This window comes from Pungitius pungitius, chromosome 3, assembly GCF_949316345.1.
Source record: "Pungitius pungitius chromosome 3, fPunPun2.1, whole genome shotgun sequence".
NCBI classification, from domain to species: Eukaryota; Metazoa; Chordata; class Actinopteri; order Perciformes; family Gasterosteidae; genus Pungitius; species Pungitius pungitius.
Genome location: NC_084902.1, coordinates 22,056,249 through 22,074,727, shown reverse-complemented (window position 1 = coordinate 22,074,727; position 18,479 = coordinate 22,056,249). Strand labels below are relative to the sequence as shown.

The 18,479-nt window shown below is 43.7% G+C and overlaps 1 protein-coding gene across 1 annotated transcript; it reads left to right on the top strand.

Annotated features, from left to right (window-relative positions):
- Positions 1-709: 709 nt before the first annotated feature.
- plcd4a (phospholipase C, delta 4a) lies at positions 710-17,741 on the top strand. The gene is made up of 16 exons (XM_037458961.2): positions 710-795; positions 2,219-2,269; positions 2,724-2,882; positions 5,667-5,895; positions 6,597-6,726; positions 6,881-7,112; positions 7,245-7,446; positions 7,915-8,059; positions 8,672-8,824; positions 9,424-9,591; positions 12,266-12,422; positions 12,643-12,759; positions 13,236-13,414; positions 13,508-13,640; positions 13,804-13,953; positions 16,105-17,741. Exons 2-16 carry the CDS (start codon positions 2,245-2,247, stop codon positions 16,194-16,196), a joined length of 2,271 nt encoding a protein of 756 aa, XP_037314858.2. The 5' UTR covers positions 710-795; positions 2,219-2,244; the 3' UTR covers positions 16,197-17,741.
- The last annotated feature ends 738 nt before the right edge of the window (positions 17,742-18,479 follow it).

Below are 18,479 nucleotides of genomic sequence, written 5' to 3'. Positions count from 1 at the left end.
CTGCTGGGTACTGTAGTTTCTCTGTCCTTAGAGGAGGTCATTGTGAGGGAGCCCCTCCATTTTAGTCTTGGCTTGGTCGGAGTAATTGGAGCTGGGAAGATGATCTAGAGCCGTGGATTATTGATGCCTCAGAACCTGAGCAGGGAACACACATGAAGACCTCAGAGATAATATTAATATCCCAAACTTATGAACGTGTGTGTTTGTGTGTGAGCTCTGAGTTGCGTCTGCGATGTGATATCAGCGATAACCTCAGAGGGAATTGGGGGGGGGGGGGCAGTTTAATCATCTGATGGTAGAGCTCCCTACTGTGCTGTCCTCGTGGCCGGCTGCTGAACCGGTCTGATCAAAGTTTGATGAGCATAGTAACATTACACAGGACAGATAACACCATGGAGCTCTGCTGTTCTGCTAGTCCTCCACATGATGGGAAGGGGGGGGTTTCAGGACCAGATATGAACTGTCTGATTATTATGCCAAACTCTGTTTTAATGTTAACATGGCATCTTTGAATCAGATGCTGAAAGGTTCTTGTCAATCACAAGGTGCACTAAACTTCTTTTTTGATGTTGCTAGGCAACAAACAAACGTGGGCTAATGTTATCTTAACACAAAAGGAGGGGAGGAGCGAAGAAGGGGAGGGGGAAAGGAGGGGAGGAGGGAAAGTGGGTGTCACCGAGTGGGCTCTCTGGCTTCAGTTGTTGCTGAATTTCATCACTTCGGCATAGCATGCAGAGGGACCCGTTCCAGATCTACAACAGCACCGGCCCGGACGCAAGGATGATCCTACAACAGGTCAGACACACATCAATATGACAAAAGGCTGCTCCAACTTCCTGTTGCTGGTTTTACTTTACTTGTGAAGGGCTATGAGGGACAGACAGGCCGGTAGTAGAATAATAGTTGGTCCTTTAATATGTTTGGATGTTTGACAACAGTAAAAGAATATTTAGCAGACTTGAAACAATGTGGGCCCAGACAGAAAACCAGACAACACAGGTGACAGTAACTTGTGTACCGGGGAACTTTAGATCCGTCTTTGTGCCATCAGCCAAAAGTTTTCATGTTATCTCTGACTATATTTAAATGGGAGAGAACCCAGCCCTAGTATCCCTATGGAAACAAATTCGTATTTGAATTCAAAACCCTTGGAGTACTAGTTTTCATCAAATCATTATTTCGTACATAAGACTAAACAAAATGAGAGATTGTATTTTTTAACAGTTTGACTAGCACTCAGTTAGTTTATGTCATAAGTGAATGGAATACTGAGGCCAGAACTGGGATTTGGGGAGATTAATTGGCTCTTTAGGAGTGTGACACCAGGACAGAAGAGAAAGTGCTCAACTCCAAGTTCCATCCTGATGTTCGAGCTCCTTACCCTATCTCTAAGCCTGAGCCACCCTATGGAGGAAACTCATTTGGGCCGCTTGTTTCCATGACCTCGTTCTTTGGTCAAAACCTATAGTTCATGACCATAGGTGAGGGTCGGAATGTAGACAGCCTGCTAACTTTAGAGCTTCGCCCTCTGACTCAGTTCGGTGCAGTGCCTGTTCCAATCCGCATATCAATCTCCAAATGCATCCTACCCTCACTCAGGAACAAGACCCCGAGATACTCCTTCGCTTAGAGAGCAATCCACCGGTTTCTGACAGAACACGGCTGCCTCAGATTTGGAGGTGCTAACCCTGATCCATTTTGCTTCACACTCTGCAAATTGCCCCAGTGAATACTGGAAGTCATCTGACGTTCTCTCCCCCCCCCCCGCTCTGCCTACATATCCATGAAAGTCAGAAACAGGGCCAATGATAAAGGGCAGCCCTTGCGGAGGCCAACACAGATCGGAACCTGTCTGAATTATAGCCGAATTATAGCAGAGACCAGATGGCTCATTGGTTTGACAAACGGTAGGATCCTCCTTTACAACTCTAGCATTAGCTTTCCTAATAGGCTGAGAAGTTTGATACCCCGATAGTTTGAGCACACTCTACGTTCCCCCATTTGGAAAATGGAAACCACCACCCCACCCTGGTCTGCCAGTATATTGTTCCCCATCCCCTTGCAAAATTGAAAAGCCTTGTCAGCCAAGAGAGCCCAACAATTTCCATTGTCTTCTGCAATTCAGGGAAATAATAACTAAGCATTTATTTAGCTGATGAATTTACCATAATGTCTTAATGTCTAAAATACAAGTTAAAAACTTGCTTCTTTTCTTTAGATGGCGGAAGTGTGAGAGAACAAGTAATGGCTTCCACAGGGGTCGGCCACAGTAAGTCTGATTATTATGGTATTATGGTTTGATACTGGCCTGGTTGTTAACACTTTATATGGAAGTCCAAGTCCAATAGGTGGATGTAAATATTTTGATACAAGTTAAACAAATGTAAAGTTAAACAAATGTAATTTGTTTAACTTATATCTGTGGAATGTTCATGTCTGACCAAATCTCATTTAAAAAGGGAAAATCAATTTCTATGTTCATGTTTGAAATGGCATAATTACTGCCAAAATGAAGATGGAAATTGAAAATTCTATGAACATAGGACTTTTAGTGTACTCCATCACTGTGGAAATAGACTCTTCATACTCAAAATGGTGGCGATGTGCAATCTAAACTGGTAATGAAATTAACAATGGAACGTTAACAATTGGATTTCCCTTCATGAATACTATCAAATTAAATTCGTAACAATGTATTCAATAAAACTTCATTCTCTGTCCAGGCATTCAGGGGGACGACAACCTCCAGTCCATGCTTGTGGGAACGGTGATGAGGAAAGTCAAGTCTCGTACCTGGAAGAAGCAGCGCTACTTCAAACTGCAAGATGACTATATGACCATCTGGTATAAGTCCAAGAAGGCTGGTAACACCCACTCCACATGTAAGATCACGTCATTTACTTATGGGCCTCACTGGTCAGAAATTCAACCATGACTATCATGGTGACTACAGTGGAAGCCACTAAAAAAAGCAGCATAAAATGCTCTCTTTGATGTCCTTCCAGCATGGAAACGGGATAAAGTGCTGTGTAGGGTTTCCTGTTAGCAGGGAAAACAGGACGAAAAGGATAACACGGCAGTCAGGGAGCTTTTCCAGTAGAGGAAATGTGATGTAAGCACCCCAACGTCTCTCGGTTACGTATGTAACCTTCGTTCCCTGAAGGGAACGAGGCGCTGCGTAAAGACGCTGTGGGAACGCCCGTGTGAAATTTAACCAATGGCGAGCTGTTACGTCATAGGCGGGGGACGCCGGGACCAGGGCGCAATAAAGGGACCCGAAGGGCAGGACCATTCATCTCTGAATGGCCGAATCGAGTGCCACGGGCAGGCCGGGAGTATGGCAGAACGTTTACGCAGCGTCTCGTTCCCTTCAGGGAACGAAGGTTGCATACGTTACCGAGAGACGTTCCCTCTCAGGGAACTCGAGCTGCATAAAGACGCTGTGGGAACCCAATACCCACTCACCATATGAGCAAGTGACCTGGTGTGAAGTTTTTAGACGCACACTCAGACGGACACCTGTGCTCCAGGTGTAGCGTTAAGGCCAAGGTGGTAAAACCTCACGAACGTGTGGGGAGAGGACCAGCCTTCCGCCATGCAAACGTCATGTAGCGATACTCTTCCCGACAACAGGGCTTTAGAAGCCGCCATACCGTACAGGTCTAGGGCTCTGAATGGGCAGAGGAGGTTAAGCTTCGCCTGGTCCGACGCTTTTTCTTCTCAGGAACGGGGGAGGACAGAAAGCCTGCAGCACCATAGGCCCACCGTAGGGGACGGAACCTTAGGAATATAGCCGGGGGAAGGTATAAAGAACGCCTTCACCATGCCGGGTGCAAATTCCAAGCACGATGGGGCCATCGAGAGGGCTTGCATATCTCCAACTCTCTTGAGGGAAGAAATAGCGAGCAGGAAGAGGGTCTTAAGAGCCACATACTTCACTGCGACCTCCGCCATGGGCTCGAAGGGAGCAGCAGAGAGACCCTCTAGTACGATGGCCAAGTCCCAAGACAGAACTCTAGTGCTGGCTGCTGGCCTTAGCCTCGGGGTGCCACGAAGGAACCGGGGAAAAAGGCGTACAGACATGACCTCGGCCATGCCTGCACCTGCACTGCATCTCCCTCACGCATCCTGCCCAGGGGCAGTCAAGTCCCCGGGCCTCGGCCCCTGTCTCAACAGGGCGTCTGCCCCCCATTTGGCCAGAGCCCGCAGGCAACGCCTGATCAGACGGCGCTGGTTTCCCCTCGGGAGAACCCTTTGGCCCTGAGCCACCACTGCAACGGTCTGCAAGTGTAACGGGCCGCAAAGGATCACGTAGGATGCCGCTGCCAGGAGACCTGACAGTCTCTAAAACTGTTTCACAGTGAGTGGCTGGCCTGCTTGACTGCAGAGAGGATCGAAACTACTCGAGCGGGAGATGGATGTGCCCGCATCGTGGTCAAATCCCAAACAACGCCCAGGAAGGTGGTCCTATGCACTGGGGACAGCACGCTTTTCCTGACGTTGAGTCTCAGCCCCAGACGGTTGATGTGGGCAAGCACAACACCTCGATGTTGGGCCGCCAGCCGCCGGATGGCGCTAGAATCAACTAGTCGTCTATGTAGTTCAAATGCGGATGCCCTGGAGACGCAATGGTGCCAGAGCAGCGTCCACGCATTTGGTAACGTACGGGGTGAGAGGGCTAGGCTGAACGGAAGAGCCCAATATTGGTAAGCTTTGTCCCCAAAAGCGAACCTCCGGAACTTCCTGTGTCGTGGGAGGATGGAAATATGAAAGTAAGCGTCCTGGAGAGATACCGTGACAAACCAGTCCTCAGACTTGATCTGTTCTGTTTGAGAGTGAGCATGAAGCTCAACTCCGCAACAGTGCGGTTCAAACGGTGGAGATCTAGTATCTCTACTCCTTGCCTTTCGGACGCAAACCCCCATCCTCCTTTGGAACGGTGAAGTAGCGGCTGTAGTAGCCCGACTCTTTGTCTGGAGGGAGAACTCGTTCTGAGGCTCCCATCCGCAGCAGGGTCTGTACTTCTCGCTCCGATATCCGAGCCTGCTAGGGGTCTACCAAACAGGGTAGTACCCCGCAATATCGATTGTGCGCAGGGGGGACACACTGGACAAACCGCTCAGGTGGAAAAAACTTTGTACGCACTAGATGAAGGCACATAGATGAATGGTCCTGCCATTCGGGTCCCTTCATAGCGCCCTGGTCCCGGCGTCCCCCGCCTATGACGTACCAGCTCGCCATAAATTTCACATGTGCTTCATGACGCGGTCACACAGAGGTGTTCCCACAGCGTCTTTACGCAGCTTGAGTTCCCTGAGAGGGAACATGTGTTTCTCCATGAAGATAACAAGATGCACAACTTGTAGCTGGTGGCCCTTTAGATTTGAAAACAGGCATTGTGCTCCAGTAGCAAGGATTCACTTATTTGAGGTTCCATATTTTGCTGAATTCTGACAGGTAATTTTCTTTTTTAGTGTTTTAAAAAGCTGAGTATGGTATCGTCCCGCTGAGCAATGTCATCCTTGTTTTTCTGACGTTAATCACCACCTGTACATCATACAGTAGTTCATCTAGCATTGATTATCAACTGATCATCACTGGATGTCATTACCTGTATCTGAAATATTATAATTAGTTCTCCATTCTGTTTGTTTTTTTGTGCCCAGTTTCAGTTAGTGATTTGGAGGCAATACGAGATGGACACCAGTCCGAGGTGCTGCTCAGCATTGCGGATGAGTTCCCGGCTGACCGCTGCTTCACTCTGGTTTTCCGTGGTCGCAGGGGAAACCTGGACCTGGTGGCCGAGTCAGCCGAGGAAGCACAGTCCTGGATCAAAGGCATGAGGATGCTGATCGAGAACTTGGAGAACATGGGGGAGCGGGAGAAACTGGATCAGTATCTTTCACCCTGCGCTTTCAGTCATCATTGCCTTTAAAGTGTTGGCTGACTGCCTTGACAACCTCTGCACACAGCCTTTTCGTTCACTCATTGGTTTGAGTTGTGCTCATTAGCAAAATGATAGTTAAATATAGACTAAATCAAATAAATAGTCAATAAATGCTGAAATACTGAGACCGTAGGCCCGTTACAATCAGAGATTGTATTCCCTTTGTACCATGTTTCCCACATCTCATTGCCATCTGCAAACTATATATTGATACCATAGCATCCACGGAATAATGAACACATTGAAATAATTCATTGAATCTCATAATTTATGCCCAGTGTCGATGTTCAGTGTCAGTGTAGGAAGTAGTATGATTTGGTCAGGTGGAAGGTAAGGTTGTGGAGGTCAGGCTGACTAGCTCATTTCATTCTTGTCAAAGACACATGTGAGACTAAATGAGATGAAAACACAAGATCAAAGCAATGAAACACAGAGTTCAATTAAATATGAATGGTTCCTGGGCCACCTTCTTGGAACATGCATCTTTCAAATCTCGATAGAGGCAGCCACTGCTTGAAGAAAGGAGTAAATATACAGTTTATTATATTATATGTGTCATCCTCTATTGAGTATCTCAAAGCTCTCACTAACTCAGTCAAGTAGTTCAGCCACTATTTAATGTGAAAATTTCCTGAAGAAGCCTAACCAGATGGATTGGTGACTGGTTCAGGAAGGCAGACAAGAATAATGATGGCAGGATGAACTTCAAGGAAGTGCAAGATTTACTGAAAATGATGAATGTGGACATGAACGAGCACCACGCTCATCGTCTCTTCACAGTGAGAGCCTTCAGTCTTAATACCTAAACTATGCTTGCACTTGTGATTCAAGCATTCAACATCCACTGTTTTGGGTTTCTACAACCGCTGTAACACCTTTTGGATTTGTATGTGTTTATCCATAGAGCAACTATGTGATCTGTTCTCTTCTCAGATGGCTGATAAGTCCCAATCTGGTATGCTGGAAGATGATGAGTTTGTGCTCTTCTACAAGATGTTAACCCAGCGGGAGGATGTACTGAGGGTTTTCCAGGGGTACTCAGTGGATGGCCAGAAGTTGTTCCAAAGTGACTTGGAGGACTTCCTGAGAGAGGAGCAGCTGGACGGGAATGACATCCAGCAGCATGCCAAGCAGCTTATTGAGCGCTACGAGCCCTCTGACACAGGTACTTGGGCTATTCAGTATGTCATGTATAATTAACTTTGGTCCAAGACTGTCAGGGCCTGTCTCTTAGTACTAAAGGTTGGGTGCCAGCAAGACGTGAGAAGAATCTAACACCTTCCTACAATATTTCCAGCCAAGCTGCTGAATGCCATGACATTTGACGGCTTCTTGATGTACCTCGGCTCAGCTGAGGGCTCCATCTTCAACCCACAGTGGCGGGGCGTCTTCCAGGACATGAGCCAGCCGCTGTGCCATTACTTCATTTCCTCCTCCCACAACACCTATCTAATGGAAGACCAGCTCCGAGGTCAGAGCAGTGTGGAGGGATACATCAGGTGATGATGCTGGGTTAACTGATAGACGCTTAGGAAATATAGCGGGAAAGAGGGAAAAGTGCATGTAATTGGGAAAGAATCCAGTCATTTTTCAAAATACATAATTAAAAATAAAAATAATTATCAAAAAAAGTTATCAATTATTTCTGCGTGGCCCAGTACCAAATCGCCCAGGGAACGGTGACAGTCTGCACGCAGGTGGTTGGGGACCACTGTCCTAGACCTTCCCATTACAGTGTCATTGGTATCTTCCACTATTAGATTAATACCAATAGATTAAAATTCTAATAAAATTATTAGTGATTCTAATTCAACAAGCTACAGTATAACCCTAAGATTGATATTTCCATTTACAAATGACTGGTGGTCAGTTGTGTGTATATATACAGTATAAATATTGTACAATTCTCTGACCCTTAGTGGGAAGATAAAACCATAAATGAAAGGTGGAATTTATTATGCTCTCAGGGCTCTGAGTCGTGGCTGTCGGTGTGTGGAAGTGGACTGCTGGGATGGTGCCAATGGAGAGCCCATTGTCTATCACGGACATACTTTCACCTCAAAGATACTCTTCAAGGATGTGGTCAACGCAGTGGGAAACTATGCCTTCAAGGTAGTTAATTGAGAGTAGAAGTGGACTTGAATACATCAAAACATCTAGTCAAAAAGTTTCTGAAAATGGACTTTCGGATTTTCATTTGGGGAACAACATAATTCTTCTTTATGTAGAATTTTTATTAATTTCGCATTAGTCTCACACTTAGCCTGATGACCAAATGTGTCCGAATGGGGCTTTTCAAGTAGACCAACCATGTTGTGTAATCCACTTTTGCTGGCATTGCAATTGCTTTTGCTTTAATTGTCCAGTAAAGCTTTGTCAAGCAGCATCTCATTGGTATTCATGAGAGGGAAAACAACAGTATAATGAAATCAAAGAGTTCATGTTAATGTCCAATATGCAGCTAGCCAGCTATCTGTCAGATTGCCAGCCTTAGGCATATGATTGAACAGTTGCCAGGTTTACATGCATGCAAGGGCCTGTTGAGTCTGAGAATCTATCCTCAGTGAAAATTGAGGCCTCGTGACCCCTTGTAATGAGACTTTCAACCAGTCAGCACATCTCACATGTATGGCAACAGGTGTATAAGCTTTCCCTACGATAATGCTCTCCAGTGTTGTATTACCATCTCCCTCCCTCCATCTCTCCTCCTCTCCCCCACAAAAGGTATCAGAATATCCAGTCATTCTGTCTATCGAGAACCACTGCAGCGTTGAGCAACAGAGAGTCATGGCCCAACACCTCAACCACATTCTGGGAGACAAATTGCTGAAAGGCACACTAGAGGGCAAGGCCCCCATCAGGTTGCCGTCTCCTGAGGTGAGTAGCGCAGTCCGTTGTCTCATTCAGACTCCAATGGTGAATATGTGGTTACTTTTGGATATCTGCAGAGCCTACTAACCCCCGCCTAACTTTTTTTAGGTGCCTTGATCAGAAATTCTAGAATTCTAGAAAAGAAACAGATTTGTCTGCTTTCCTAAATTCCCATGTAGACTCATTAAAATATGGCCATCACAACTTGAGAACTTGCAAAGGTGTGCCATATTTTTCTCAAAAGCCAATCGGAGCAAAGGGAGCTTTTCTGGAGGGGGGCTTAGAGACAGCAGATAAAACAGAGAATCAAGCTTCAGAGAATCAGTGTTTTGTGAAGATTTAAACTTTTAAATACCCAAGTAAATACCCAAAACAAAAATGTATCAACCAACAAGGAAACTTGCGACTGTTACAGTTTAGAGAAAAAAATACATTTTGTTGTCAGCTGTTCACATTAGCAAAGTAACTAACAAGTTTGATAATGGCAATGGCAATATGATTGGTGTCCCCATGCAATACTGTCATACTGAATTATTAAAAACCAAAACATTTTTCCACTCTGGCAATGTTACACACTGACTGTGAAGGATTGATCTTCCTATCAGGATCTGAAGGGTAAAATTCTCCTGAAGGCCAAGAAAATTGGTGGTCTGGAGGAGAGTCTCAATGGGATGGTCGAGGACTCTCAGACTGGAGAGGTCAGTGATGAAGACGAGGTGGCTGAAATCAACGAAGATAATCTCCACCGTGAAAGCATCTGTCGCAGAATAAAGGTAGGTCAGCTTGTTTAGTACACAGCGGTACACCTTTTAGGCCTCACACCCAGACACTATATTATCCACAGTCTGATTAACCATCCTACGAAAGCAGGATCCCCTAGTTACGTCCCTTTTAGGCTGATGATGCATATATTTGCTGCTGTTTTTTTTTTCTAAATTCACACAGGACATAGAGATAACTGACGATAGTGACACTCGCAAATTTACATTTACACAAAGCTCAATTGAGTTGAGATCTATTCAGAAAGGCGTTTTAATCATCGAATCTCCATTAAACGCAGATATTCAAACAGATTTTCCATTTCTTAAATTTTAATTTATCAAAGACATTAAACATCTATGAGTTTTTTTTTACTGGTAGCCATGTTGTATGCGTTGGTAAACAAAGAATTCCGGGAATTGTCTTTTCCGTTTGGAATCTGAATCTGACAACCCTTGTCTTTGAGAGCAGTATACAGAAAAACGATCCCATTATGAGATGCGCCCAGGCTAATTCAGGTTCTCACTCATTCTACTCAGTCAGACTCAGACTGGTAGACCCTGTTTACACTGTGAAGGGAGAGAAACACACAGAAGAAGGCACCAACAATTAACGTTCAGACAGGTTGAACTTAACCCTTTTGTGTTCATGCCACTGTTTTATAGGGTTCTCATGCTGCTACTTTTCATTTCCCATGGCCATGTGTACGGTATAGGTAAAAGGAATTCATGTATTGATGGTACAGTCTTAAGTGCATTCAGTATTTAAAGACAGGGCTTGATGTCCATGAAAAACTAAGTATGCAAGAGGAATCATTGGGCATTTAGGGTCATGTTTATTGATAAGCATCTGAGAAGCATGAAACGCCACACTGGGACTCCTGTCAACACGGTCATGAGAGGTGAGGCCAGTGGCAAGTCTGGCAGCAATGTGAGCTCAGTGGTGCACCTGCTGATGGTGTAGGTGTCTTGCTGTCTGGTAGACGGGTGAAGGTGGAGCAGCTAGATCAGCTTTCATGTGGAAGCGGGCAAGCGTGCATGCAGAGGTGCTCTGCAGGTTACACTCTCATTGTGCTGTTTAGGACGCCACACCTCCGATTAGACAGTGGAGCTGCTCTGGCAGCACACCTGCTTTTGGTTGGCATTGTGGTTGAGTATCACTTGCACAATTCAAGAGGGGGCTTTCTCAGGGCTTCGATAGCCCTGTGCACCCATCCGTGGCAGGAATCCTTTCCATCACCAGGGTTTACCCTCTCACGTGGTGGTTCAACTGACTCAACCTCAATGCCTTATGTGACTCCAATCCGGTAACAACCCAGAGATGCTCAAATGTTCTCTGTGTCATTGGCTTCTTTAAGGTCCATCTTATGTTCTGACCTGATGCTTACTGTCTCTGTGCTTTTGGATTGGTTTGCCAGTAAGGACTTCGCATTGCAGACATAAACTTGCTTTTGAGGAATACTGAGTTGGAACTGACTTAAGTGACAAATTCCAATTCTGATTGGTATGCCCTTGTTGTTCCTTACCACCAAGGACGCAACCCTGTCAATTGATCAGTCTTTGACTCCGCAAGCGTGGTTCTCGCAAACAGGTGCCGGGCATCTTTCTCTCTAACGTGCGCTCACTGAGCAACAAACTGGACGAACTTCAGCTGCTGGTAAGGAGAGACAGAGACCTTTCTACATCCTCCGTTTTGTGCTTCACGGAGACCTGGCTTCGAGGATCAATACCGGACTCCGCGCTCCAGCTGGCGGGCTTCAAGCTGCTCAGAGAGAAACAAAACACGGAGCTCTCTGGCAAAACGAAGGGTGGAGGAATCTGCTTCTACTCCAACATCAGCTAGTGCAACGACGTAACAGTGATCCAACAACACTGTTCTCCTGATCTGAAATCTTTCATCATTAACTGTAAACCCTTTTACTCCCCCCCGTGAGTTTGCTTCATTCATCCTGTTTGGTGTTTACATGCCGCCACCGGGCAACGTGCAGGAGACACAGCACTCGTGAGTGGGACGAACAAACTTGGTATTGTCCTTGGGGGCTTTAACAAAGGAAATCTTAGCCATGAACTTCGAAGTACAAACAGTTTATTGAATGCCCAACCAGAGAGGAGAACACGCTGGATCACGGTTACACCACACCTGCTCACACCAGCCTAATAAAAAAAATGATGGGTAAGGGTATTCATTTGGACCCCCCCCCCCCCCCGCCCCTCCCCCAATGTCTAAACCATGGTTACGTCTTTGCTTACTACAGCTGTGCAACTGGAAGGTATTCGTCCCCCATGTTCCACTAGGCCTACAAGTGGTGCCATCCAGTGGCACACTATTACTAAAATATAATGCCTCTAGTCAAATGTTATCTGCAACCGATCCTTTTTGTGCCCAGAGAAAAAAACGGCCAACAGCTTCATTGACTAGTGACATATTGCTGCTTTTCATCTGCCATAAAAATGGCATTTCATTTACGCTCCAGCAATACATAGTACTCAACACTGGCATAAAGTACACCTGTTGACTATTGGTATGCTTCTGCTGTGTACCATACAGAAACCACATGCCACCTCCCTCTATGAAAGCTTCAACCTAATTTTTACATGCCCACTTAAACCATAAACATGTTTGGGACATCCGATCATAACCTATGCATTAAGCGTTACCTTTTCATCCTCCGTCTTCCTTTTTCCACAGAGGTCCACCCAGCATCTGTCTAAGGAGCTGTCGGACTGTGTTGTTTACTGCAAAAGCGTCCAGTTCAGTAACTTCAAACACTCCCGCATCCACTCCAAGTTCTATGAGGTGGCTTCCTTCACAGAGTCCAAGGCCCGCAAGCACCTGAGAGAGGCTGGTGAGTCCAGGTTCATCGTTCCTCTCTGCTCTACATTAGATACTGTCAACACTAGGGGTCAGACTAATACCATGTATATACTCTGGGGTTTAACTTTTAACATTGGATATTATGTTTGGGTTTTGAGAAGCAGTAGTAAATTGTGTCAAGCAATCAATATTTAAGCCTCTATCAGGGGCTGGAGTCTTTCACTGTCTTTCTGATATCATCTCCATTTCAGGGACCGAGTTTGTCCACCATAACTCACGGCAGCTGACCAGGGTTTACCCCAGTGGACTCCGAACAGACTCCTCCAATTTCAATCCCCAGGAAATGTGGAATGTTGGCTGCCAAATTGGTGATTGCAACCAAAATAGATCACAGATTTGACTTTTTTGAAAACAGACCTCCACCTTTAATTATTTCATTTTTTCTGTGATAATTGTATTACTACTGCACAGGGCTACTTTTCTTAAATTGGGTAAGAGGCAAGTTTGCTCTCACAAAAACTGGCAATAAAACTTTCATGGAAAAAAACGTAATGCTTAAAGCAGCCTAGATGATGCTTTTCATCCAAGCTTGAACATCATGCACTTCTGCCTCTGTTGCTTTGGACAAGAGCCAAATAATGATAATGTAGATATTTTGTGTGTATCTCCTTTTGGTATTGTTCGGTATACACAAAGAATAACTCGGAACTTATAAATTGAAGTTTAGATACAAGCATAAAAGTTTTTTTTTTTTCTCCAAGTTCCCAAATACGATGTGTTGTGAATATACATTTCCTGGCAAGAGTTTAAGTCAAAAGATAATTTTCTTTTCTGTTTCATTCAGTTGCGTTAAACTTTCAGACAGCTGGGGAGGGAATGGATCTGAACGACGGACTGTTTGGTCAGAATGGGAGCTGTGGCTATGTGCTAAAGCCCAGCTTCATGAGAGAGATCCAGGGTGGATTTGACCCTGAAACACCCCAACAAAGGGATTGCTACCAACCTGCGGTCCTCACCATACAGGTACAAACAATAGAGAACGTAAGACACAAGTGTCCCCTCAGTTAATAGCTATTTCATGGATTTTTATAGAGACACTGCATTTATATGTTGAAGGTGATCAGTGGTCAGCAGCTGCCCAAAGTCAACATTAAAGAGGATTCAATTGTGGATCCTCTGGTCAGGGTCGAGATCCATGGTGTTCCTATGGACCAGGCCAAGCAGGAGACCAGATACATCGAGAACAATGGTGCAGAAGAGGCTGTTGGTTTATATACTTCTGAACACATAGTTATAACTGGACACCCAAAGTATTATGCAGTTTGCTGCAGCAGAATAACAGATTACCCACGAACAGACAGGGGCGTGCACTCTCACTCAATCATACACGGATCTGTCCTTCTGTCCTGCAGGATTCAACCCTGTGTGGTACGACACTCTGCGCTTCACCATCCACACTCCTGAGCTGGCCATGGTTCGATTTGTGGTGGAAGACTATGACAAGACATCTAAGAACGATTTTGTGGGCCAGTATACGCTCCCCCTAAGCTGCATGCAGCAAGGTGAGGCTGCTTTCGCTTCCAAAGTTGATACATGGACTGTCAAATGATTGGCTCATTTGGCTCACAATTTCCATTAATATACAGCGGATGAAATAAGTATTGAACACGTCACCGTTTCTCTCAGTAAATATACACTTTATTAGGAAGACCTAATTAAATTTCTCATTAATGGAATTATCTAATCAACCAATAACATGGCAGTTGCTTCAATGCATTTAGGGGTGTGGTCAAGACAATCTCCTGAACTCCAAACGGAACCCTATTTCACAATCTGCTCAGTTACTGGGATTTTCACGCACAACTATTTCTAGGGTTTACAAAGAATGGTGTGAAAAGGGAAAAATATACAGTATGCAACAGTCATGTGGGCAAAAATGCCTTGTTGATGATAGAGGTCAGAGGAGAATGGGCCGACTGATTCAAGCTGATAGAAGAGCAACTTCGACTGAAATAACCACTCGTTACAACCGAGGTATGCAGCAAAGCATCTGTGAAGCCACAACACGCAAAACCTTGAGGCGGATGGGCTACAACAGCAGAAGAACCCACTGGGTACCATTCATCTCCACTACAAATAGGAAAAAGAGGCTACAATTTGCAAGAGCTCACCTAAATTGGACAGTTGAAGACTGGAAAAATGTTGCCTGGTCTGATGAGTCTCGATTTCTGTTGAGACATTCAGATGGTAGTCAGAATTTGGCGTAAACAGAATGAGAACATGGATCCATCATGCCTTGTTACCACTATGCAGGCTGGTGGTAGTGGTGTAATGGTGTGGGGGATGTTTTCTTGGCACACTTTAGGCCCCTTAGTGACAATTGGGCATCGTTTAAATGCCACGGCCTACCTGAGCATTGTTTCTGACCATGTCCATCCCTTTATCCCTACTTCCAGCAGGATAATGCACCATGTCACAAAGCTCGAATAATTTCAAGTTGGTTTCTTGAACATGACAATGAGTTCACTGTACTAAAATGGCAGTCACCAGATCTCAACCCAATAGAGCATCTTTAGGATGTGGTGGAACGGGAGCTTCGTGCCCTGGATGTGCATCCCACAAATCTCCATTAACTGCAAGATGCTATCCTATCAATATGGGCCAACATTTCTAAAGAATGCTTTCAGCACCTTGTTGAATCAATGCCAGGTAGAATTAAGGCAGTTCTGAAGGCGAAAGGGGGTCAAACACAGTATTAATATGTATGTTCCTAATAATCCTTTAGGTGAGTGTATTTCAAAAGGAGCTATTGAGATGACATTTTCACCAGATGTTGGTAACAACCCAAGTAATACATACATACAAAGAAACCAAATGTTGTACAAACAGTTCAATTTTGCTCTCATCTGACCACACTACATTGTCACAATAGTTCACTGGATTTCCCAAATGTTGGGCAGCAAACTAAACAAGCTTTAACATGCTCTTTCCAGCAATGGAGTCTTGCATGGTGAGCTTGCATACAGACCATGGCGGTGGAGTGCATTATTTACTGTTTTGAGACAACAGTACCTGCTAATTGCAGGTCTTTTTGAAGCTCTCCATAATTGGTCCTTGGCTCTTGGACAATTCTTCTGATAATTCACATTATTACACATTACACAACTTCTTTGTTTTGGTTTCTTTGTATGTATGTATTAATTAGGTTGTTACCAACATCTGGTGAAAATGTCATGTCAACAGCTTCTTTGGAAATATATTTACTGAGAAAAATGGTGACGTGTTCAATACTTATTTCACCCGCTGTATATTTTGCCACCTTGCGGATAGAAATCTGTCTAGAAAGAGTCAGAGATATATATATATATATATATATATAAATGTATAGCTGGAATGGAATGTGGACACTGAGTCGGAAATGCAAGGTCATCTTTAATTTCTTCCAGTAACTGTATATTAGCATGGCTGCTTAATCTGTAACTTAAAAAATGTGGTCCTTGTGGCAAAAATAATGTCACGTCTGGCTCGGATTACTCCGTATAAGAGTTACATTCTTGTTAAAACCTGCCATCAGGGAGGCGCCGAATTTTCACCGCAAAATGGAGGCGGGCTTGTTTGAAGCTTTTACGCCCACATTGCAAAACAAATACGGCTGAAGTGGGCGCAAGAGCAAGAACATCTTCAATGTGTGTGATTCTGTTGTGTGTTCTCAGGTTATCGGCACATTCACCTGTTTTCCAAAGACGGAACCAGAATTCCTCCTTCCTCCCTATTTGTGCACGTCAGGATCACACAACTGGAGTAATCTCTCTTGGTTGGGCATTGGAAAGAACATCCTGAGCACATGTTATTCAATTCTCAGAGTAATCTCATTCCTTCTGATTGAAAAATACTAATAGCTCCTTGATAACTATTTCATTCTTATTTGATGTGAATACATAATATGCCAAATGTTGTAGAGATCCTGTGGCAGCAGATGGATATGAATTATGCATGTTTTTTTGTTTTGCTCACTTTAGTGTGCGTAATTTCTTGCTGCTCATATTTGGTGTGCTAGTATTTGTTTCTGATGGATTATTCTGAAGAAGAACGTGCCACCAATGTTTTTGGTCCAGGATGTATATTTCCTGTCAGTATTTACTTTTTAATGAACATTTCATCAGCTCGTTTTGGAACCCTAAAAAAGAAAATCGCAAGCAAGTGGAATTCACACTCCGTTTCTACAACCTCTGGTGAAATCAAAAAGAAGCTAGACCAAAGGGACGTCCAAACCCTGGGGCGACAAATCATTTTAAATCTAGTTTCAGACATATTTCAGAATGAGACAACAAGCACAGGGGCAAGCAGCTCAGCGTTGTCATATAGTGAGAAAGGGGCTATGGCCACATGGTGATGTTGTAATTGAGGGATTCACATGTGCCTGTCAATGAGACATGTGACAAAGATAAATTATCTTGGGTACTTGGTTGATATGAAAAACTTTTTAGAAATGCTAATAAATCAGTCTGGCTATAGAACATTTAAAACAAACAAAAACAAATGTAATTTACCAAATTCCAAAAACCGAATGCATTCTGAATATCTGTCCATTATTAAGGACTCTTATGATTAGTTTTCGGATGTGTGTGTTATTTCAGTCCCCTCCCTTCCACAGCATTTTGCTGTATGCTGATCATCTCCAGTGGAGCTACTGGAAGCCAATGGCGCCTCCCAGTGTCCACAGTGACATCCTGTGGCTGTTTTCCTGCTCTTTCCATTAAGACCGGACTCTTCTGCATGTTGTTCCTTTGTAAAAGGATGCAGTGACTGTAGTTTAGCTCTCTGGACTAAAGAAATACATGCTGAACTCTTGTGTAATCTGATGTTATTTCATGGAATGTAGGTATATTACCTGTTCGTACCTGTGTATATGTGTTTTGATATGTCTATTTTTGTATTCTTGGAAAATGTTGTATGTACTGTACAGCATAGCACATTGTAGTGTTCATTTGTTGTTGTTTTTGTAGAACCCTTGTATTAATTTGCCATTTTACCTGCAAATAAATATGATTTTCATTTTAAGCTACTGATGCAACTATTTCATCCTACTTACTACATATACCTCACCTTGTGTGTTTAGCTGGTGCACTTTATTTTTATTTCTAATTTTATCTTATCTCCTCTTACTCACTAACCCATAGCCTTAGCTTTAGCGTACTAACCCATAGCATATATTTTATTATACTTTTATTTTATTTTTATCTTATTGCTGCACTATGTTGTCATTATTGTACTGTCTTCCGTCATGCACCAACCGCCAAGACAATTTCCATGTATGTCCAACATATTATGGCAATAAACGTTTCCTAATTCCTGATTCCTGATACAACTCTAGTCCTGCTACTAATGCACCGGGCTTATTCCTCCACACAGTACAACTGCCTATTATACTGGCAGTAGAAACAATGGGCTATATATCTCGTACATATGGTAGAATTATACCATAATCATGCCCTGTAGTCTCAACCCATCACTGCATTCAAAAACAAGATGAGCATTCCTGTCCTAAGCATACCTGCCAGATGTATATGTAACTTTCTGTGACCAAACTGAATGCTATAACATCCATTGACGTGTTAAATAGATCTTCTCAGAACTCAAATCACAGAAATCACTTTGTTCTCGAACCACTCAAACAAATCTTTATTTTGAGTAAATTCCAACAGAACACAACACTTACATTTTACGACAGCCAATCGAATGTTAGACCATATATTATTGATATTGATTTAAACATGTTGTAAAACTATTTAAAGTAATAGCAAATCAAACCAAATAACTGGACATCGGAACAAAATGGCGAATAAGTGGATCCGGAACCTTTCCTCCGTACTGTTTTCAGCCGATTGCCTAAACAGGGAACACCGGCCACGCTTATGATAATAACAACGTCAAGTTTCCAAGAGTGTTTCGGAAATTATATTTCAGATTAAAACAGTTAGTAAGGCATTCATGTACTTTACAAAATACTTCCCAAATTGAAAATTAATTGCTGCTTAACTGCGAAACGGTATATGTTTAAATTAAAACATACTTAAGGGCATATACT